This window comes from Trachemys scripta, chromosome 1 (genome assembly GCF_013100865.1).
Source record: "Trachemys scripta elegans isolate TJP31775 chromosome 1, CAS_Tse_1.0, whole genome shotgun sequence".
Classification (NCBI taxonomy): domain Eukaryota; kingdom Metazoa; phylum Chordata; order Testudines; family Emydidae; genus Trachemys; species Trachemys scripta.
Genome location: NC_048298.1, coordinates 28,504,337 through 28,528,778, shown reverse-complemented (window position 1 = coordinate 28,528,778; position 24,442 = coordinate 28,504,337). Strand labels below are relative to the sequence as shown.

The 24,442-nt window shown below is 41.7% G+C and overlaps 1 protein-coding gene across 1 annotated transcript in view; it reads left to right on the top strand.

Annotated features, from left to right (window-relative positions):
- C1H12orf40 (chromosome 1 C12orf40 homolog) overlaps positions 1-21,438 on the top strand; it is a 30,675-nt gene extending 9,237 nt beyond the window's left edge. Inside the window, exons 4-10 of the mRNA XM_034772357.1 lie at positions 873-1,005; positions 3,008-3,074; positions 6,842-7,045; positions 8,605-8,738; positions 12,067-12,587; positions 19,853-19,935; positions 20,285-21,438. Of these exons, the coding sequence (XP_034628248.1) occupies positions 873-1,005; positions 3,008-3,074; positions 6,842-7,045; positions 8,605-8,738; positions 12,067-12,587; positions 19,853-19,935; positions 20,285-20,941 (1,799 nt within the window). The 3' untranslated portion in view covers positions 20,942-21,438. The remainder of the gene's footprint in view (positions 1-872; positions 1,006-3,007; positions 3,075-6,841; positions 7,046-8,604; positions 8,739-12,066; positions 12,588-19,852; positions 19,936-20,284) is intronic.
- The last annotated feature ends 3,004 nt before the right edge of the window (positions 21,439-24,442 follow it).

Sequence of the window (24,442 nt, the reverse complement as noted above, 5' to 3'; positions counted from 1 at the left end):
AATGCCACACCACCCCGCGCTCCCCCCGCTGCCCCTTACCAGGTGCCGCCCCAAGCATGTGCTTGGGTGCCTGGTGCCTGGAGCCGGCCCTGGCCTCAACTCTTCTGTACTCCCTTGTAAGATTGTAACTTGTAGTGTCAACAATTCAATTTATCTTTAATCAAAATCTAACTGGAAGTGAAACAACAACCACACAAAAAAGTCAGAGGACAAAAGAGGAACCCAATAATCTTGGCTAGCACATAATTTCACCTTCAAGGCTGTGCACCTGGCTAAGTAGCTGCACTTGTTTCATCATACATCCCTTTTCTTTGTTCCTTGTGACCTTCCTTCTTAAACACTCCATTCATATACTACTTCCACTTTCATTACTTCTTTCCTGGAACATCCTGTTGCTCTGGAATACCTTAACGCCACCCCCCATCAAGTGCTTCCTTCAAATCCCTCCTCAAAATCCACTTCTTTCACAGTCTTCCTACACTGATCTCCTCAGTAACATCTCCACACCTCTTGAACCTTAATTGTTGTCCTGTATTGCATTTTTGTATGACTCAAACTGTAGAGGCCTTACCTTTCAAGTTTTTTTCATGGGCTGTGGGAACACCTTAGCCCTCAGAAACTAAATGAGAAGTGTAATAGAGCCTTGCAGTGCCCAAAATCTGATGGATTAAAAAAAGTGTATACTATAATAAACTGTAAAATAGAGTTAATAATAAGCAGTTCAGATAGTGATAATGGCAAATAAAGCAAAACATATGTATTTCATATTGATTATATAGAGTGAAGGGCGGGTTCTGCGTGCTTATTAAAATTCAGAAATCTCAAATCCCTCAGTGACACAGATACTAACGCTCTGAACACTTTCATTACAGACAGAGTGAGAAAACCAGTCCATGTGGATCTGAACAAGGGGTTAAAAACCCCTACAAGGAGACAGAATATTGAACTTCCCATGTCACCACAACGTACATCATCTAAAATAGGCCTAGATGACATCCAGAACAGGTACTTGAATAATTATGGCCATTAGACAAACGTTAATGAAGTTCAGCAAAGATAAGAGCTTTATGATGCCATTTCTTTCTTCCTTTTGATTTATAAAAGATATATTCTAAAAGTGCCAATCCAGGCACCATCGCAAAATTGAAAAATACAATCAGAACAAGAGTAAAACCAGCAACTTCCACAACCCCAACCAAAAAAAAATAGTCAGCCCCATAGATACTCAATTCACACTAACAGCCCTTATCATGCGGCTAAATAGATAAAGCATGCTGCCGGGCCTCCTGGTCAACAAAGTTGTGCTATTTCAGACCAAAGGGAAGGGACTAGGTCCCCCGGCTGAGGACCCCTCACACAAAACATACTGCCAACAGACCCTTCTCTTTTTTTTTTTTTTTTTAAACTGAGACCGAACACCTCTGCTGATTGGTGGTGTGGCACTATAATTCTGGGAGAGAAGCAGTCTCTCACATATGTAGTAGGTGCCAAGGCATTTCAGTCAAAACAAACACCTGAAATTCTACCTGCAATCTACAGACAGCCTTTGCAGATCCTAGGGCACTTGTATCATGTGCTCTCAGCAAGATACGCTCCTTAAAAAGTGGGCTGCTGGATTCTGCAGCAGCTTCTGGTTTCCCTTAAGATACGGCCCGATATGGAGCACACTGCAGTATATAATGTTGAGTTAACAAAGGCAGGGATCACAGTAGCAAGGTCTGCATCCAGAAGAAATTATTGCAATGTCTTAGCTGGAGCAAGATGAAAAATACTGTTGCTATGTGATTGTTTAACAGCAGATGGAAATCCAGCAACACTTCAAATAAATACAGGCCATACTTACATAATAGGGGACTGTCTCCTGGAAACAGTGACTCTGAAAAGGATGTAGAAGTCATAGAGACAGACAACTGAACATAAGCTCCCAGTGTGATGTTGTGGCAAAAAGCACTAATGCAATCATTGGATGTATAAACAGGAGAGTAGTAAATAGGAGTAGGGAAGTGAGACTGATACTGGAATACAACATTCAGTTCTGGTGTCCACATTTTAAAGGGGATTTTGAAAAATTGGAGAGGGTGCAGGGAAGTGTTATACAGAATGTCAGACTAGATGATCTAATGGTCCCTCTGGCTTTAAAATCTCAATTTATGAACTGGCAGGACATGCACCCTCCACAGAGGGACAGATACAATTCTCACTATATTTTCTTGTTGCTTTCCCCAGCCTTCCACCATCATCTCAGCCTTATCCAGATTAAGTTCTAGCCAGCTAGGTCTCTTCCATGCCTGAGTCTCTTCCAGACATTGGGCCAGGTGCTCACCAGCACTGGCTATATTGGATATAGAGATAAGGATGTTGTCATCTCCCCGCCGCTCATGACTGATACCATGGGAAGAAGGCAGTTGGAGGACTAGTGGGTGATTGGGAGCCTAGAACTGTTCTGGATCTGAAGCAGGGGATCTGCTCTTGTGAGGAGGTATCTGTATTGCCTGTGCTTGTAGCTGTCCTGTTACCCAGATAGTCCTGTCTTGAAAAGAGCTTCTGAGGAAATGTAAATTATGAATAGAAAAACAAATACAATATTTTAGGGTTGAAATAGTTCCACACCAGTGCTTTAAGTTCCAATTAGATGGGTCATAAACATCCTTACCAATGTAACGGAGTTTGGAAATGTATTTTGAACAAACAAAAAGTTGTAGATGAGGCCCTAGATTTTCAGAAGTGACTAATGACTATTTCTTTACTCATATAAGACGCTGCATGCAGTAGCTGTATCTGAGGAGCAGGCCACTGTATTCAAACATTATTTTGAATCCTCAATCTTTCTGTGCCCAACTTGAGATTTCTTAAAGGAGCCAGATTTTCAGATGGCCCATGGTGGTTGTTCAGGACTCTTTGAAAATCAAGCCCTTTAAAGATATCTCAAGTTAGGTACCCAAAATCATGAGTCTCTTTTGGCCAAGAACTCTAAATCACATAGATTTTTCTTATACTTTGTTACAAGAATACAACAACAAGTATTAGAGAACAGAAGAAAGCATCTCACAGACAAGATGAAATACCAACCTCAGGTAAGCTAAATATACATTTCTAACTTAATATCAGTTTTGTAAACCAATGACTTTTAAATTGTTTTTTAAACCAATGCCTAATCTCATAGATTTTGATGTGAAGTGAGGCTTTCCTCTTTAAGACTATGCTGCATCATTAAAATTATCTGCCAAATTATTCTAGGTGGTTTCAAAACACTCAAGAAGAACAGTCTCTGCTCCAAAGAGTTTACAGTAAGGACAAACAAGTACACAGAGGTTAGGGGAAAGGGAATGGGAACAACAAAAAGCAAACTATGTAAAATGTACATAAAGTCAGTTTGATTCACTATGAGCAACATGGCAGAAATGAATTTTTAAATGTGGACAGGGTATGGGCTGTGAGGATGAATTCAGAGGAGTGTACCACACATAGCAGGTCACGTGGAAGAAGACACAGAGGTCATTGTAAGAAGTTAAGAAATTGGCAGACAAAGTTGGGAGCACTGGCAGAGCCTGGGGGATGGGAGGTAATTTGACAATGGAAGATAAACAGGGAAAGGGCAGGGTTATAGAAATCAAATTTCTCCTCAAATCGGGCCCTCAAATCTTGTCTCCCAAAACACTTTGAAACAAATTCTGCTTCCACTACACCTGTTCAACTTGATGGGGCTCTAGGGGTATAACTGAGAAGAGAATTTGTCCCTGAAAAATCTATTACAAGCATTTCCAAAAGTATATTGAATTTAGGGTAGATGTCATTAATCTATCATAAACAAATCTGTGCAGTCTTTAAAGGCATTTGCCAAAAAGAGGTGGGATCAGAGGGAATCTCGCACATCACCTCGTCTTTTAATGGATGCCACTGGATAATCTTAATAGACTAATTTAGCCTCACTTTTACTAACACTATTTTATATACTTATGGGAAAGATCATTATTTTTTAAGTTCCAGTAATTATTTCTTCTGTTGTAGTGTAAAATAGTTAACTTTCTATATGAGGTTAGGCTCTGGCCTAGAATTAAGCTTTTTTGCAGTTGTCAGGTTTGGAGGTGCTGAATGTTTCTATGTAGTCAGATGCCCATTAAGATTCAAACCAATAAGTCTGCTCAGTTTCATCAATTCAGTGGTTCTTTTTTAGGTGCAAAGTACTTCTCAGCATGAGTAAGAGTGGCAAAATGTGTCTTGTAGTGTAGTGGGCCATCAGTAATGTTCACATATGGACTCTTAATTAGGCCCAGATTCAGGAAAGGACATGGTTTAATCCACCCCATTCAGAATAGAACTTAATTATATGTTTAAGTTTAAGACCATACTTAAATCCCATTGAAGTCAGTGGGACTTAAGCACAAGCTTAAGTGCTTTCCTGAAAAGAGATGCTATCCTGAATTGGGGTCATGAAGAGGATATTCTGTATGCTCCACTAAAGGGAGTGGGCTCTCTTAAACCTGTTTCCAGTCAGCCACAGACAACCTTTGGTGACATGTAGAACTATAGATTAAAAATGTAAGGCTGAATTCTGTTTTCATATGCGAGTGCAGCGCCTATTTTACTTAACAGGAGACCTATACTTGTGCATCAGTGAGCAAAATTAGACTATTTGCATGCAGACATCCTGATTTCCAGCCAGAGTTTTGAATGAGATATAGAGTGTTGACTTGATCACTTTTTGAGCTGAATTATCCTTACTAGTGGAAAATTATTTAGAAATATAGAGAGGGATTTTTTTTTAGCCTTCCTGAATCTTACCCAAGAGGAGAAGTGGGAGGATAAAATCTGATGTTACCAACTCATGGATATTTTAAAGGAGTTCCATAATTAAAACATGGTTTGTTTGCCTTCTTTTAGATGGTCCGAACGAGGTGATAACCATGGTTTAGCAACTTGCAAACCCATGTACTGATGGGTGCAGCTGAGTAGGAGATGGAAGGATAGCTTTATTATCCACAGGAGGCTCACTGCTAGAAGATGCCTATGAAAGAAGCTGAATCAGCACTTCTCCAGAAGGCCTAGCCTTACCTCAACCCACTTTTGCAACTGTGCTGGCCCACTACCAGGCTCCTTGGTGTAGCAGGGATTGCTGGCAATTCATAACACTGCACTCTTTAGACTGTCAACAACTGAGAGCCTGGGTTGTGTCCTCTTGCACCAAAAGAATCCATTAAGTGAATCAGGCCTATAGGTGGGACCACTAGACTTGTGCTCTGCTCAATTAGGCCCTTTCTCTCTGTCTAGGCTAAACAAACCATGTTGTCCCCAGTGTGTCACAACAAAGCTCAACCATCATTTTGCTTTAGAATGCAGATATTGAAGTATTAGATCTGTGCAAATGTTACACTTCTAATAGTTTGTGTGAAAAGCATCCTTTGAATAAAGTTATCAGCCGCTTAGATGCAGCTACTAAACACAGATTCTTCTATGATTAAAGAGAGAAAATCTCTCTAGACCTAGCAATTAAGCCAAGTTCTCTACTGACATAATCCACTGAGTTCAGTGCGGTTATGCTGGTGGAGAATTTGATCCATTGTTCCTAAAGTCATGCAGTTGGGCCAAGTTTTTTAGACAGAGTAAGAAAGATAGACCTATTTGTAGGATTAAATCCTTTTTTTGAGCAAAGGAGAATTACTTGGTCTAGGTTAGGTGTTTGGCTATGAAAATGTATTTTACAAAGATCGCAGCTTGCAATAAATTACTTTCCTAGACATTACTTTAGTAAAACTCTTCCACTACAGTTGTATCCCTCATACTAGTTGGGGAGAGAGAGAGAGGCCATTATTTTAGGTTGGTATAGAATGTCCAGAACTCATGGGAACAGACTGTCATCTGGGCCTCTGCCTGACTTTCACTTGCATGTACAGATCTGTGTAGGGTGACCAGATAGCAAGTGTAAAAAATTGGGATGGGGTGGGGGGGTAATAGGAGCCCATATTAAAAAAAAAAAAAGCCACAAATATCGGGACTGTCCCTATAAAATCAGGACATCTGGTCACCCTACATCTATGCCTGCTCTTTATATGTGCAAATACTTGCTAACACTGTGCACGTACAGGTGTCAGGCTGTTTTGAAAAGTGTGCACCAGCATTTGCACCTGCATGCTTGTTTGCATCCAAAAATGGAGACGCTGGGCTAAAAAACTATTAAAAATAAATAATTGCATTGGGTGAAATTTAGCCATCCCCACAAAGCCTGAAAAAGTGGGATTTGTACAAAGTACTAAGCAGAGAGAGTGGGTCTGAAGATTCACATTCTCCAGCCTATGGCAAGCCATCGGATTGCAATGCAAAGGCATTGTCCATTAGTTTGAACAGAAGACCTTGCCACTATGTGCTCCTTATGCTGGGTGTAAGGGCCACCAGGATCTCTGTAGTTGCAGATCCCATGGCACTTCACCCAGTCTGCCTCCAAATCTCCTTTATATGCTGACCGGCTTGGGCCAACATGGCACCCTCCCTCCCACAAGAGAGCTCTCCAGGCTAGAGAGAAAAATATTCCATTTTGTCAATTTAAGTCTGAACTCAGCAAAGCACTTCAGTACATGTTTAAATTTAAAGACATGTTTCAGTCCACCTCCATTCATCATAGCCCTTAGGCACATGCATAAAGTTAGGCATGTGCATAAGTGCACTGCTGAAACCGGGCATTGGCAGAATTCTTTTTCTTCATGAAAAAGTTTATATATGGATAGGTCACATAGGTTTACATTTTTCTTGTAGTAGGTATATGTGTAATGTATTCTGTAAAATACAGAATTTTACTGAAAGTAAAATATGTTTAGATAAATAAAATGTCTGTTGTGCTTTACTTAAGTTATCACAAGTAATGGAATCAACTTGCACAGACTCTAGTCTTGAACATCTGTACAATCTAGCAGCAGACTGTAATTCCTATCCAGTGTCCTCTTCGGTTTCCTGGTCTTCTAATTACAAACAATCTCCAGAACAAAATTTCAGAACGAACCTAGCATGCAGTCCTTGGGAAGTGGCCTACGAAGAGGAGAAGCAGAGCAAACAGGTTTGATATGTTGTCATTTCAGAGGAATTCTATTAAATGACATTTTTTCTTTTGGGATGGGTCTAGTGAAATGGCAGAAGGTTTCTTGCTGATTGGTGCAAGCTACATTTAGAGTGACATTATTTTTTTTAAACAATTGGTTGGTTTGAAAATAAGCCCAGCTTGATTTTATGAACACGCAGAACTTTCTCTGAGTTCTTACTCATGAATACATAACGATAGTGTAAAGGCTAAGCAAGTTCTATGGCAGGGGTGGCCAACCTGAGCCAGAGAAGGAGCCAGAATTTACCAGTGTACATTGCCAAAGAGTCACAGTAATATGTCAGCAGCCCCCCATGAGCTCCCCCACCCCTGCTTCCAGTGCCTCCGACCCACCGGCAGCCCCACCCATCAGCGCTTCCCCCTCCCTCCCTTCCCGCACCTCCCGATCAGCTGTTTTGTGGTGTGCAGGAGACTCTGAGGGGAAGGGGGGAGGAGTGAGGGCATGGGAGGCTCAGGGGAGGGAAGGGGTGGAGTGGGGGCAGGGCCTGGGGCAGAGCCAGGGACTGAGCAGTGAGCACCCCCCGGCACATTGGAAAGCTGGCGCCTGTAGCTCCAGCCCTGGAGTCGGTGACTATACAAGGAGCTGCATGTGGCTCCGAGCCACAGGTTGGCTACCCCTGCTGTATGGGCTACACACCAACAGTGTTGCGCAAGTACTCTGTGGAGAGCTGGCTGGTAATATGGTGCTGACTCTACTTCAATGCAGGAACAGGAAACAGGAAAGACCGCTAAAATACATGAAATATTTTCCTAATATTACTCTCCCACATAAGCAAGTACAATCTAATTTGTGATAACACACCATCCCCCTAACCAATCTCTCTATTAAGATGTTCTCAATGCTCTGAAAAAGTTTGAGAACTCCTGCTCCAGAGGATACCTTTTAACTTAAGTCAATATTTTGATATGCCATTTTAAGGCAATTAATGACAGTTGTCTATTCTTAGGCCATCTGATTTTGTAGTTTTATTTTGTTTTAGATTTGAAAAATCATGTGAAAGAATACAATAGCAGTTATGAGCGGTTTTTCCTGCTAAAATATTTTTATTTTTTAGAAAATAATTTTTTCACACACATGTAAACCTTTTAAATTCTATTAGTGATGGTATCTTAATGCAAGTTCAGGAAGTCAGAACTTTGTAGTTCTGATGGCATTGGATGCTAGATGGACATTTGAAGGCCTTCAGCAATCTGGCTGACAGCCAGTATTTAAAATACGACCTGCACTGAAGTCAATTGAGACACTTCTGTGAATAAGGCAAGTGGGATTTGACCTGTTACATAGTGCAATACAATGAATGTTTTTCTCCATAATGAATTTATGGAAATAAATAGCATTATTCCATTTTTTCAACTGTATTAGAATAAAATCTTGTTTTTCCCCATAGAGATAGAAGGGACATTGTCTTGTTGAATTTTATTGTAAAAAAATTCTAAATAATCACAATAGTTATATAATGTGAAATGTCATTTTAAATATTAAAATTAACTATTCTCTATATTTAATATTTTGGCAGTTTCTACCATTTTCTCAGCCGGGAAATATTCTCTCTCAAGACCCTTGGGTTTCAAAACCTCAAAACAGGCAATGCATTTTTAGCAAGTCCAATACAGCAGGACCATTGGGAACATTGTTTAAGAAATTGAATAGGTAGGCAGAGATTTTGCTTTTTTTTAAAAAAAGACAGTCACATTTAAAAATAAGAAAGAAAGGACTTTCAAGACTCATTATCTGATTATTTTTTATTGTACTTCAATGCCTTTGAAAATTAAGTTGGGATGAAATGTAAATGACAAAAGTACCAGATTACTTACAAATTACTGAAATACATCAAAAAGTTATTTTAGTTCAATATCCTAGATTCAATTGTTCATTTTCTCACTACATTATTCAGTAGTGTCACTGAATTCCTCCATTACACATGCAATTTGCAGAACAAACAAAAGCATGCACTTGCCTCCTGTTGGTTAAATAATTCTTCTAGTTTCCTTTTCTAATTAAGAATTTAATTTTTTTTCATGAAATCATTCCCTTTTCACAAAGGAGAAATAGAAACATGAAATAAAATATATTTTGAAAAATGTGCTGATAAGAGAAAACCTTTACCTATTAACTGACTGCTTAGGGTCATACGCAGTTTATAATAAATATCTTATTTCAAGTTTGTTCCAGGGGTTCTCTGCATGTCTCTTGAGCTCCTAAGGAGTCTAATTTTCCTCCCAGTTTATTCCTTCACTTGCTCTCAAGTCCCCGGTCCACCATATGACTGAGGAGGGCGAGACAGAATGCCTTTTGGAATCCATCATCATGTTCCAACACTGAATAGCGTGATCAGGGAAGCACAATAATGGGAGCTCTTCTCAAGTACATGCAGTCTATTCGCTTGTCCCTACAAGAAAGGGACTGTGGATTTCTCACTTGGTGGCAGGCAGCACTAGCTACAGGAACACTGGACTAACACAGTCATCAGAAATTTAATTTATCTTTGCCTCTCATTTCTCCCACCTTTTCCCCAGCTATCTAAAATGCAGATGATTGAAGTCCTCTTCCTGTTCTCTCACTCTGACTACATCATGCCCATCCTTGAATCCCTTCATTAACTTCCTGGCCCTCATTGCATCAGATTCAAAGCTCTACATAATCTTGCCTCACCTACATTTCCGCTTTCATTTCTTCATGCCCCTTCACTCCTGTGCTCTTTTCAATCCTCTCTTCTTACTGTTCCCCTTTTGTCTCCTTCTCCCACTCAAGGATTGCACCTTAAGCTTGGACCACTTTCCTCCTCTTTGCTGAAGAAATGCTTCTTTCAGTCCTTCATATCTTCCCTCCTCCATACTTGATGCTCTTCATCTATAATCCCTACAACCTCTTATCTGAAGTGTTGTCCCACATCTTACCTTGCCTTTGACTGCCAGTTGTTCAAGGTAGGAAATGTGTTTTTCATTGTTTGTAAGGTACAGTGAAAACTTGGGGCATTATAGGAGTTTTTTTAAATAACAATTTAGAGTATTTGCATTTATTTATTAAGCAGTAACCAAAAACTTGGATGTAATGTACAAATGCCAGATGACTATGACTCTAAATAGTAGTAGACTAGGTCATAGATTAGCACTTATTTTTACTTAGCATTAAATAGTGTCACTTGACGGTGTTATAATGCTCACATGTTAGCTTTGGCCAACACTACTGAAGGCCATTTCAGAAACAGCATGGTATTATTGATACCATTTGGGGGAAAGAAAGACCAGGAGACAGGACAAAGTGGAAAATGAAGTGAGAGGAGACCAATTAGGAGCTGCAGGGAAGGTAAATCAGCAGAATAAGAGGTAGTTAAAAGAAGCTGATGGTGGCAAAGAGTAGCTGGGAGGAGGGCAGAAGCATAAGAGCAGAGCCCCTGCATTCTGTGTTGCTTCAGTTCTGTTACGTTCTTACAGAGATGTGTCATAGGTTTCTGCAGATAACATTTTTCCCTCCTCTCATGTAGCTAGTCTCTCAAAACTTAAATGTTTGCCAGTTTTTACATAAGCAGAGGACACTGCTTTCATCCAAGAATCATTTTGGGTCTTTGTCCAATTTCTAGTATTTCCTAACAGACATTCCAACAGGGCTGCCCGGGGGGTAGGGGGGGCAAGTGGGGCAATTTGCTCCAGGCCCTGGGCTCTGCAGGGGTCCCCCGAGAATATAGTATTCTATAGTATTGCAACTTTTTTTTATGGAAGGGGCCCCTGAAATTGCTTTGCCCCAGGCCCCCTGAATCCTCTGGGCGGCCCTGCACTCCAAAACTTTTACCATGGTATGCAATACTGGGGCATTTCTCTTTCTCTGACTGTCATGCAGTTGTGCCCTGCATTGGTGACAGGACTCAAGGATGACATATCAGCCATTGATTTGCACTCTCTTGCTTTTGTCAGTTCTCAGAGCATCAATGTGGATTTGTACTAAGATACCTCTGTATTTCTGTTCAAAAACTATGCTGCACGTGAGCACATGTATCCTTCCTTACTGTACATGGACATGTGCTATATGCATGATTTTTTTTTTTCCAAAGAGCTCTTCACTTGGTCAAAATCAAAAACAATTTTCACCAGAACACACCAAGACACTTCTCTCTAGTGAGGGATTTTTCCAGATGTTTAAGTTGTGTGGTGTTCAGAAAAAAAGACATATGCACTCAAAAACAGTTAAACTTATTTACTTAGACTCTCCAAAAATTTATCCTGCAGGCAGGATCCAACGCTGGAAAGTTTTAGTTTGAAAGATGAAAATTTCATTAAGGTTCAAGTGAGCTTAGAATGGAAATATTTATGCAGCCTTAATTATAGTGGTCATTAATGTCACCCCTACTGTACTATGGGCAAAAGAAAATGTATGTTTATTAAAAAATTCTGTGCTAAATGTAAATCACTGCCATTAGATACAAATGAAATTTCCCTCTGTCCACAGAGCTTGCACAAGGCCTATTCACCACTTAAGAACAGTGACTTAAGTGGCACAGAGACTTTTCATGGGTCTTCTGTACAGAGGGGAATTGTACCCTACAAGAACAAACCACCTTTTAAAAACCCTAAAGAAGATTGTCTTGCATTTGGATGTTGTGCACAGTCCAGTGTCTAATTCAGATGAGTGGAGCAGCAGTGACATACAGTGGTTGATTTAGTTATTCACAGCTCTTTGTGCAAGAGGATACATCTCAGGTCCCCTGTTATGTCCAGAGGTGGCATGAAGCTGAATTCTAATTCTCTTTAAAGCTGCAGGTCTAGGTTCTATGTTTTTGCCTTACTATAAAACCACATCCACAATACAGGAGAATTTATCCATTAAAAGAACATATGTTTTTGATAGAAGTAAGTATGGAGAGCATAAAGAGTAGAGGTTTTTTTGAGATTCTTAACTTAAAATTGGTAATTTAATGTTTAAGCATTTAGTGTTTTGCTTACTTTTGAACTGAGCAGGCTTTTTCTCTTTTTTTTCCTCAAAGTCCAGAATATATAAACTCTGTTGGTAATACTCCAGCTTTAATTACCAGTAAAGATTCCGGAAGCAACAACAGAATAAAAGAGCCATTATTTGGTATTGTGAAAGAAACAGCAGCAAACGACACTCACAATGAAAATGGTCTAGCATTGTCTGAAGATGAGAGGCCACTGATTCATAATATTCCTTCCATGGAATATTGTGGTCCTTTTGTTAATCAAGCCAGTATCAGCCAGTTATTTACAGATCCAGATGATATGAATGAAATATCCAACAGATGCAGCCCTTGTAATAGAGAAATTTATAACATGACTAAATGTACTGAAAGGTATACTGTAGACAGATGCCTTAAAGGGATTTTCACTGTTCCAGAGCAGACTTTCTTTAAAAGTAAGACTATTTCAAGTGCAAGCCATAAAGAAAATAAACAGCCTAATAAAAGCGACTTGAAAGAATACCCTGATGGACATTATTACATTATATCTTCTGAAAACCAAGAAAATCCTTCAAAATATGAAAGAACAGGTAAGTATAAGTGATGCAAGGAAGTAAAATACTATGCTTCCATCTTTTTGGCATTGTTTTAGTGAGCCACATGATTTGTATGTCATAGTGAGAAAGATGTTATGAAACTAGGCACTGCAGTATTTTTGTTTCAGGTGAAATTATATAATGGTAATCATCTTGTGAGCTAATATGTCATTTAATAGTAATTTCTGATCAAAATTGTTATGGAATCATTTGTTTTAATTCAAAATTGTATTTTAAATTCAAGGTTTAATTTTTGTTTTTAAGGAGCATTTACAAATCACCACAATCACAAGACTAACGTAGAGAAAAAAATACAGAATTATTCAACAATGAATAAGTAAGTTTCATAAGCAATTGTTAAATTAAAAGGTGATATCTGTATATGATAGACTTGATGGGCGAAATCCTGGCTTTACTGCAGTCAGTGGCAAAACTCCAATTGACTTCAGTGGGTCCACAGTTTCACCCACTGAGTATAAGAACATGAAAATTTCTTTAAGATTATTAGCTTTGCAGCCCATAAGTCTGCAAACATACTCAAACTAATGCAAAGTGCTTTAAAGGTAATAAGTTAAATAGACAGTGTGACAATACACCTCTACCCTGATATAACGCTGTCCTCGGGAGCCAAAAAATCTTACCGCGTTATAGGTGAAACCGCGTTGTATCGAACTTGCTTTGATCCACCAGAGTGCACAGCCCTGCCTGCCTGGAGCGCTGCTTTACCGTGTTATATCCAAATTCGTGTTATATCGGGTCGCATTATATCAGGGTAGAGGTGTATTTTTAAAGAAAATAGCCATTATTGAGCAGACCCATCAGTTACCTCAAGGCTGCTCAAGTACCCAAGTATTTCCATTACTTGCATCTGAAGAAGTGAGGTTCTTACCCACGAAAGCTTATGCTCCCAATACTTCTGTTAGTCTTAAAGGTGCCACAGGACCCTCTGTTACTTTTTACAGATTCAGACGAACACGGCTACTCCTCTGATACAAGTACCCAATGTTACAGTCTTTCCTCTGGAGCTATCTTTTCATTTTACAAAGTGGCATTGTCTTCAGTAATCTTTAATAGCATACTGTTCCACAGAAATGATGTTTATAAAATCAAGTTCTTTGTATTATATCTTGAGAATTTTAAAAAACATATAACTTTAACAAATTGTAATAGTGGAATGCATTTTGTAAGTAGAGAGCAGTGACATGAGCTTACAAATAGCAGTATTGCTATGTTTTATGAAAATAATCAAAGTGGACTGTAAGATTAGTAGTAATATTTTTCATTTGAGGAGTAAATAGATGCTGAAAACCACAGTATGAATCTCTTACCTTAGGACCTTATTTTGTTTTTATTCCTTAGTGACAGTGCTCCTCTGGAACAATTCACTTGTGAGCGCTCACAAGTCTTTGGATTTGAAAAGGTAAAACAGTTTTATTTCACTTTTGCTTAAAGAGACAAATATACTTTTGTGCTATATACGACAAAATGTTGATGCCAGACACTTTGGATCAGATTCTTTGCTGCACCTCCAGAAAGCAGCAGACAGCTACTGTTTGAGGGGTGGGTACTGTGTGAGAGGTTGCCACATACCATTCCCTGCTCTATAGCTGTGCATATGTGAATAGCTATATAGATAAGAACAGGAGTACTTGTGGCACCTTAGAGACTAACAAATTTATTTGAGCATAAGCTTTTGTGGGCTACAGCCCACTTCTTCGGATGCATAGAATGGAACATATATATATAAACACACACATACAGAGAGCATGAAAAGGTGGGAGTTGTCTTACCAACTTTGAGAGGCCAATTAAGTAACAGAAAAAAACTTTTGAAGTGATAATCAAGATAGTCCAGTATAGACAGTTTGATAAGAAGTGTGAGAATACTTACAAGGGGAGATAGATTCAATGTTTGTAATGGCTCAGCCATTCCCAGTCCCTATTCAAGCCTAAGTTGATTGTGTCTAGTTTGCATATCAATTCCAGCTCAGCAGTTTCTCGTTGGAGTCTGTTTTTGAAGCTTTTCTGTTGCAAAATTGCCATCTGCAGGTCTGTCATTGAATGACCAGACAGGTTAAAGTGTTCTCCTACTGGTTTTTGAATGTTATGATTCCTGATGTCAGATTTGTGTCCATTAATTCTTTTGCGTAGAGACTGTCCGGTTTGGCCAATGTACATGGTAAAGGGGCATACATTATGGCATTTATCATATTGGTAAATGTGCAGGTGAACGAGCCCCTGATGGTATGGCTGATGTGATTAGGTCCTATGATGATGTCACTTGAATAGATATGTGGACAAAATTGGCATCGGGCTTTGTTGCAAGGATAGGTTCCTGGGTTAGTGTTTTTGTTCAGTGATGTGTGGTTGGTGGTGAGTATTTGCTTCAGATTGGGGAGTTGTCTGTAAGCGAGGACAGGTCTGTCTCCCAAGATCTGTGATAGTGAGGGATCATCTTTCAGGATAGGTTGCAGATCTTTGATGATGCGCTGGAGAGGTTTTAGTTGGGGGCTGAAGGTGACAGCTAGTGGTGTTCTGTTATTTTCTTTGTTGGGCCTGTCTTGTAAGAGGTGACTTCTGGGTACTCGTCTGGCTCTGTCAATCTGTTTTTTCACTTCAGCAGGTGGGTACTGTAGTTTTAAGAATGCTTGATAGAGATCTTGTAGGTGCTTGTCTCTGGCTGAGGGATTGGAGCAAATGCAGATGTATCATAAATACCACCCTATACCGGAAACCTACTGACCGCTAACTTACCTACATACCTCCAGCTTCCATCCAGGACACACCACATGATCCATTGTCTACAGCCAAGCTCTTACTTAATTGGCCTCTCAGAGTTGGTAAGACAACTCCCACCTTTTCATGCTCTCTGTATGTGTGTGTGTGTGTGTATGTGTATATATATATTCCAGTCTATGCATCCGAAGAAGTGGGCTGTAGCCCATGAAAGCTTATGCTCAAATAAATTTGTTAGTCTCTAAGGTGCCACAAGTACTCCTGTTCTTTTTGCGGATACAGACTAGCACGGCTGCTACTCTGAAACCTGTCATTATATAGATAAGGGGCCAGTAGATGGCATTCAAAAATACGTAGAATTGTTCATGAGTTTTGTAGGCCCAAAAGTACTTCTGCACTTCAGTGGCTTCCTCTGTGTTGTTCTTTACATGGAGCTCTTAACATTCACCACTTGATCCAAAATATGATGCAAGGATACAGAAAGGGGTTCCTGGCCCCTGGTACTTCTCAGCACCAGAATCAGGGCGGCTGGGGGCCCTGGCTCCCCAACTTTTTAACAAAAATAAACACAAAATTCATGTCTCCTTTATAAACCGCCTCCCTCCCCCCAGCAGAATAATAGATTCTGCTGGGGAGGTGCTGCAAATACATTTTTCGCCCACCAGGAGCTGCTGTAGCATCAGAAGATAGGGGAGCTGACTCACCACTGGAGCAGCCAGCTGCAGAGAGGGAAGGGCACTTTTGCCTTGTCTTCCCCCCCCCGACACACACACACACTTCTACAAAGGTTCTGGCATGCTAGCCTCTCAGTTGTGTTCCTTGTAGATTCCTGGGCTAGTTTCAATTCCAAATCAGATCTCATAGACCGCTTCTGTGAGAACTGGGAACTGTAGGATCCTCCCCTTCACAGTCACTATCTTGGTGTTTCTCCATATTTGGCAATGAAATTATTTGGTGGCAGCATAATTCATTTTACAACTTAAGTTCTCTGGTTATGGCTGGTTGGAGCTTTGCCATTAAAACAGAGTGACCATCCATCCTGTTTTTAATGGCACAGTCCTGTATTTAAGACCTCTTGCAGGTGTCCCACCTTTTAAACAAAAAAATAAAAAGGGGGCAAATTTTCTGGTATTTTCCGCTTCCCTGCTGGTCAGCGCAGCCCCAGCTGCATCTCGTTTGCGGCAGGCGGGTGAGTGCAGACAGGCAGCGGCTGGTCAGTGAGAGCATGTGGCGGTCTCATGCCAGGTGGAGAGGTGGGAAGCGGTGACATCAGGTAGGAGGAAAGGCAGCCCTGGGGGGGGAGGGTAGGGGTGTGTGTCACCCCTCCCTATGTGAAATCTAAAGCAGGAGTTCTCAAGGGGGGTCCACAAGCCCTTTCAGGGGGGTTACTGGGCGCCAATGCTGAAACCCAGAGCTTGACCTCCCAGTGCCCCCCGTGGGGCTGAAACCCCAATCCCCGGCACCCTCCACAGGGCTGAAGGTGGGAGCTGTGGGGCTGAAGCCCCAATTTCCCCTCCCCCCCAGGGCTGAAGCCCCGATCCCTGGCATCCCTCCTCCCCCTGCTGAAGCCTGGAGCTGCAGGCGCTGAATGCCTGAGCCCCGGCAACCCCCATGGGACTGAAGGCAGGAGCTGTGAGGCTGAAGCCCTGATTCCCTAGCATGCCCACTCCCCTTCCCAGGGCTGGAGCTGTGGGGCTGAAGCTGTGATCTCTCTCACACACACCCGTGCGCACACACGCACACGCACACTGGGCTGAAGCTCTGATCCCTGGTGTCCCCTGTCCCTTCCCCCGCTGAAGCCGGGAGCTGTGTGGCTGAATGCATGCCCTGGTGACCCCTGTGGGGCTGAAGGCAGGAGCCGTGGGGCTGAATCCTGGATTCCCGATGGTCCCTGTGGGGCAGAAGCTCCCTAAGCCCATGGGCAGAGTTGGGGGCATCGGGGATGTTGCCCCCCCCCCCAATTGCAGTGCAAGTGCAGGGCAGTCCCGGGGACAGCTCCACCCCCCGCCCCCAGCTCCTGCCATCAGCCCCACGGGGGTCGCCAGGGGGCGGAAAGCCCCGCAGTGCGGAGCAGGCAGCCATGGTGTTCCCTCCTCTCCTGCTGGTGCTGATGCAGGGGGTGAAGCTACTCCTCAGCCCCCAGCCCCTTTTTTCACTCAGCTGGTAAGAGCTGCAGGGGTTGGGGACCTGGCTTCATGGCTGACAGAGCCCTTAGGGAACAGGGACTGTAGGGGGGCCCTCCTGGCACACAGCCCCAGCTACCCCTTCCCTGCACCCTGAGCTACCCCGTGCCTGCACTCAGCTCCTAGCTACCTCCCCCTGCACCCTGAGCTACCCCCTCCCAGCACCCTGAGCTGTTTTCAAACTTTTTGAGCTGACCCCCCACCTTTTGAGTTATAACTTTTGGTTGTGCCTCTCCCCACCACCACCACCACCAAGACAGGCTGGGTGGGCTGCTGAAGTGAATCAAGGGGTGGAGGTGGCACTCCCTCCCTGGACCCGACATATGGAGCTAGCTTGAGCCTCCTGCTGGCCCAGACCCCCAAACTCCCCCTTCCCCCACTGGGCCCTGGAGTTTTTATAGCATGTCGTGGTGTGGGGGGTGTACTGCATAGTTCTGATTGATTGCCATTGAACTTGCTTGAATTTGATTTGAGCAATTTTCCCAGGTGTCCTGTATTCAGCATAGGGAAATATGGTTACCCTACATTAAAAGCTGGCCATGCAGATTCCTCTAATGTTACAGCCATGTGACTAGGTGGGGCCCACCATCAGATAAAATGATTCCAGGACATGGAAGGCAGCGTCCTTTCCTCAGATCTACTCACCAAAAAGAAAAAGGCAAGAAACATGCCAAATGTCAAGGGTCCCTGCTCCAAAGCATGGAGACACAAGAGCTTCTCAATTAAATGGATGTAAGCATATTTTTTAACATGGGCAAACCATGCTTTTTCTCTCATCTTGGCAATGGCCTAACCACTTTAGCTTAAATTTTCCAGAAAAATTCATCCTGATGCTGGAAGATTTCAGCCCAAAAGGCTGAAGTGTGGCCAAGTTATAATCAACTGACAATAGGGGTTTACAATAGAAAGTGTCAGGAAACCTTAACTATTGGCAGCACTACCTGTGCCGACTACAATAAATGGTCTGGCAACTAATTTATATTTCTTAGTCAGTGAATGAAATGATAAGTTATAAAGTGGAGGAATATTAACCCCAAGAGAACTAGATAATTGCCATGTGGCTGCTATTATGTTCTTATGAGGGAAGGCTGGACACATTAGGAGGTCAGGCTAGATGCATGGCTGAACCATCATGGAGATTTCTAGTATCCTTGTCCAATGGGATACAGGAAAAAGAGATTTTATAAAAAGGAATACAGTGAAGAAAAGTGTGACTAGTGGACTGAAAAATGTATTAACTTCCCTTTTTAAAAAAGGTTCTGACAGCAGAGGAGGAACAGTGTGATTTTGAAGTGAGTTCAAAGCTTGGAAAGATGGAAAAGGGTCAGTATACATAGTTCTAAAGTAGATTTTTCTCCATGTAAAACTGATACAGCTACATCTAAAGTCAAGAAAACAGGATATAATCACTTTTAGTGAGCTACTAATATGTCTGATTCACCCAACAGTGAATTAAGAAATTGGAACATTAGTGCACAACTGAAATACTTTTAATTGCTTTTACCTAAAAAGATTAAAGTTAGCATCTCCCTAGTGATTAATCATCTGTAATTTTTTCATTGTCTCATTTCTTCTACTATTGGCATCTCCAAAATCATAAAAAGCTAATTCTGCGAGCAGTGGTAATTAAAAAAAAAAAAAAACCATTCCACTAGACAGCTTAGCAATGCTACTATGAACACAACAGCACAAGCCTATGAATGTTCGGTATTTGATAGTATAAGGTGATGGTTCCTAGTATAGTTTTTTTCATTTGCTTCCTTTCTCGTTCCTTCGGACCATGATTAGCTTGAAAAATTTTTGTAAAATGTTTTGATGTGAATTAGTCCCTGCACTGGAAGTTCAACCATAGCCTCTTACTAGACTCTTTACCCTCTTAGTGCCAGACTTTCCTGCAGCTCCACAGGGGCATGGTAGTGGTAGGAGTCTACAAGGAGTCTGCACCCCCACCTATCCCTCTGTAGCAGCAGGGCACAGATGAAGTCTGTGGTTTCCAGGAACATCCCCATCTCCTGGGGTACAAGATACCCAATGAGGTACAGCAGCTGGCACACTCCCCATAGAGCTTGCCTCTGACAGTACAGATCCACACTGTGCCCAGCACAGGGCTGCACTTTAATGGCACAATTTGGGCTTTAGTGCATGAATATAATTCCCATGGATTCTACCAGGAGACAACACCTATTCTGAGAGGAGAATAGGCACTTTATAATGTACTGCACAATGAACTAGCTAACCCTTAATACTATAAATAGTGTCTTAACATTGACCCAATTGAGAGGTTTGTTTGTTTGTTTGTTTGTTTGAACTTAATTTTTCTCAGTCTAAGCTCCTTTTGTAGACATTGAATCATCACTGAGCAGTCAGTCCCCCAGTTATTCTCCAAAGCAAACAGACAGTTGTTTCTGCACTAGTTCTGAGATGGTAAGCAATGGAATTTTATCTTTATGCTTTTTATTTGTAAGAGCTCTACCACCATGCTATCTCCTGCCAAAGCACATGCAGAGGACCTTGCTGTATTACCTTAGTTATTAGCTTTCTTAATACAAGCAAAAATCACTTGTGAGAAATATAAAAAAGAATCAGTTCCAAGCTTTAAAATAGCTTAGTTAAGCAGTAATTTGCATTGTCTGTAAGGGATATTAGACCATAGGGAATGTTGATAATATCCAACGAAATACAGTTCCACTCAGTTCCTTCTATTACAGAACTGTTCATGAACAAGAAGATCATAAGTCTACCCTTTTCACGTTACTTACAGTAGTTGTGGTAGCGACTTATGTACAACTGCATTCATACAAATCTGTTTGTACAGTCTGAAGAGGACGACCTAGCTGAAAAGTGTCTTTCTGACCGCTCCTTTCAAGTAAACAGTGCCAATCCAATTGCAGCTTCAACAAGCAAAGGACCACACCCTAGCTTTGGCACGGAAAGTTGGCTTTTCCCTCCTGGCACTAGTGTTGCTATGAACGAAGCCAACATTACGCAACAGGCAGAGGCCAGTTTACAAGTGACAGAGGAGGAAAATAAAGACCAGGCTGCTCAGCCCAACTCTTCACACCCATCATTTAAAAGGAAGAGTATTAATCACAGAGAAAGGTGTGATGCTGGGTCACAAACTGAGAGCCCCACTGTAAGGGGAGAAAAATTAAATGCTGCCGTACAATGTGATATAATACAGGCATGTTGCTGTATAAATCATCTTTCCTCTGTCCACAGCGCTGAACTACTAACTAATGTTAGTAAAGCAGATACCACTGGAGGGCAGGAAATTACAGCAGATGAGGCATTTCGGTCTTCAAGTACAGACAATGCACCAATTATTGCAGAATTTCCTCCTGAAACTGAGTATCTGACTTTGCCTGACAAGATGACTGTAGATGTACTGAACTACATTCACATAATGAAAAAGAGAGAAGAGAGCAACTGAGTACAAAGGAGAACCTATTAAATATATTGTGGGGACATCGAAAAGCCCTGTACTCTTAGGGAATTTTATTCATTCCACAGTACATTATTTCCTTTTATTTGGTACATTTGGTTTTTGCTGTTGGACAAGATATTCTTTTACAAATTATTATTACTGTGTTCTCAATATTTTATAGTAGCTTAGTGAAAATAGCCCTTATTCATTAGATACATTTCCACAATACAATTATAACATTTTGTGGTTTGGGATGGATCCTGTTCTTATTGAAGTCAATGTAAATACTCCATTGACTTCCAAGGGCATTGGATAGGGCACTTGGTGCACAAAAACATGCACATGGTTATACACACACGTATCCAATTTTTATGATTTTTAGTTAAAAAAAACAGCAACTTCACATCTATGCACACAGAATAAACTGAAATTATTACAACATATTAAAATGAGCTGTAGTGGTAGGTTTATGTTCTGATTGCAAATACAGACTCATCTTTTTGTAGTTTGCCTGCCGATTAAAATGCTGAGTTCTAACCTTTTTTCTTATTTAGTTCAGTATTTGTGTTAATCCATAAATCTTGAAAAATAAAGAGTTGTATTTCCTATAACACTGTTCACACTTATTTCCCCCCACACACTTTAAAGTGTAGATCTCGTGAAAGGGGCCATGCAGACTACAGCTGAAATCCTCTATTCACCTACATGACCAACAGTAGGCGTGCACATCTCCCATCAGTGTAGCTCAATCCTGTTCAGAAAAGGCCACCCCTGGAGTTGTCTCCATTTCCTTTCAAGCTTTAGCCTCCTGCCTTCTTGCAGCGATCACATTTGTTGATAAATGAGTTTAGGCAAAAGACGCATTAGCAATTCTTCTGTGAACAGTGCTGTGGGTTTTCTTTATAAGGGTAATATGCTGTGGTTTCTCCTGTTGGTGACCCCTGTTGCAAGATTCCCTAGTTCTACCCCCATAAGGTCAGTTTCTCCTCCTACTGTGCTTTGACTACAAAGGATTCCTGGCTGAAGGGATGTGGGCAATCCCACATTGCTAAAATCCCTTTCCAGCGTAAGCAGAACGTTATTTATCCCCACGCCCATTGCTAAGCTATAGTTTGCATTTTCTACAATATTTTATGTTTGGAGCTAAGGGACACTTATATGGAGCTATTTTAAAAAAGGAACTTGGCAGTGCTCAGCAATGTGCAGGTTCGGGGCTAGGATGTTTCTAAAAAAGTGCTTTCAGAACTTTCAGAGCACCAAAATTTAGGGTATTGGCCTTTTCCCATTCACAAATCTTGTGTGCAGGGCCAGCTCTAGGTTTTTTGCCGCCCCAAGCAAAAAAATGTTTGGCTGCCCCCCACCCCAGCCCTGGGCTCCCCCTGATCCTTGCTGCCCCAGCCCTGGGCTCTCCCCCCCAACCTGAACCCTCCTGCTGTCCCAGCCCTGGGTCACTGGTAACTCGCTCCCAGGGAGGGTCATTCAGCAGGAATTTTGGATGTGCACAGAACACAGACAGGATTGGTTCCCATATGGTTACAGAACTGCAGTAAAGTGGAACAGTTTTCAGCTTGTGTGATTGGAGGATGTCTGGATGCATATTATAAGACTGTCCTACATAAATGAGGAAAAGTTGAGGTGCCTTTATTATTCTTTTGTTCCACTCTTTGTTTCTATAGGGAATTTGCCAATGCAATCACTGTCTTCCTTTTAAACAAATAAAACTAAAAAAAAAAAAAAAAAGCAATGGCTGTTGAAAATAGCAATTCCAGTCCTAAAAATCACTGGGAAGCATTTCTTGCTCAATTTTATCCTACTTTTTCTATAGCAAGTTACAGTGGATCAGTATATTTGATTTGGGAGAAATGAAGTAACAGCTGCCCAAATTGAGCTTGAGCACTCCTGAATTTTGAGGGTGTTCAAATCTGGAAGGCAGATGCTAGATTCCCTTTCTGAATATTAGCTATATCTGGAAAGGAAAAGTCAATTTCTGCTTCCATAGCTTAGAAGTGGAATTCCTCCTACGTGCCTGGTACTGTATCTAAAGCTGCCCAGGTCCTCTAGTAGAGCCTCCCCTCCCTTACTTTTCATTTTAAAGTCTAGTGGGATCCACGTACCTCCCTTGCTAGGCTTCAGATAGAGAGGTGCACTGTCCCTTTAGTCCATCCAATTCCTTCTTTGGGGGCTGCAAGGTGAGGTCACACCAGTATTCCTAATCCAGTCTGGGGAAGTCTTCTGAAGGGGATATCTGGGGCAAAGCCTTCTACTCCTTGGGCTGAGCACACTTGTCCCCGACTCACAGTGCCACCCCGTTCTAGCAGCCAGCTCTCCATTCACAGCAAGCTGCAGCATGGCTCAGCTACCTCACTCCCTCCCCCTCCCTTTCCTGTTGATAGCTGCCAAGGGATTGCTGGGAAATGTAGTTCTTTCCCTGCTCCAGGGCTGGCTCTATAGGGGAGCTAGGCAAGGAACTACAGCTTCTGCAGCGTTGCGAGAGGGGAGGAAGTGAGTTTAAAAAAAATTAAAAAAAGGATGGCCAGAATGCCGCCCCCTGCAAATGTGCTGCCCCAAGCACCTGCTTGTTTTGCTGGTGCCTAGAGCCGGCCCTGCTTGTGTGGGATGGGATTTGTACAGCCAGACTTCTGAAAGATGGGGCCAGTATTCAGCCAGAACAGAGCCTGATTCCTGGGGCCAGACATAAACAGATTTTCTTCATTCACATTATCTCAATCTGACTTCAAAGAACACAAGCTTCCTAGTAATTTTCTTACCTGAAATTACAATGATCATCTTCCTCACAGGGAGGTATAATTATCTGAATCATATTTATGATTTGCTAAAACCACAGTCTTAACATATCATCTGAAATACTGTCCCCACAGTTCCTGACAATATTTAGTAAAAATGTGATATCCAGTATCACAACTATGAGCAAGGAGTCTATAGGGTGTTGTGTTGTAACAGGGACATAATACATTGCACACATCCCTGCAAAACTTGTGCAGACTATGTCACGTGAAGGAGGTTTTAAGTGTTGAGGTTTTAAGTCTGTGTATCCCCGATTTTCTTTTCAGAGTCTATTATATGGTATCAGAGTACCTGTAGATAACAGATTTCTTGTTGTGTCTGGAGGATTTAAGTGTGGTGGTCCATGGATCTCTTGTATATAGTAATCTGTTGGGTTCCATCATTGAAGCTGATCGTGGTGTCTAGGAAGTTGATGCTGGTGTGGGAGTGTTCTAGAGAGAGTGATGGCTGGGTGATAGTTTGAAGTTGTGGTGGAAATGTATAAGGGAATTTAGACAGGGAATACACATTTAAAACCACCTTCTCCACCAGAGAAGTAGATTGCATCATGGAATATGCCACCTGAATACACTGGGAGAACCTGCTTTAATACAGGGGGGGAAAAATCCTACTAATCACACACCCTGAGTTGTCACCTATCACCCCACACCAGAACCCATATGGGCTATCATCAAACAATTACAATCCATACTTGAAAGGGAC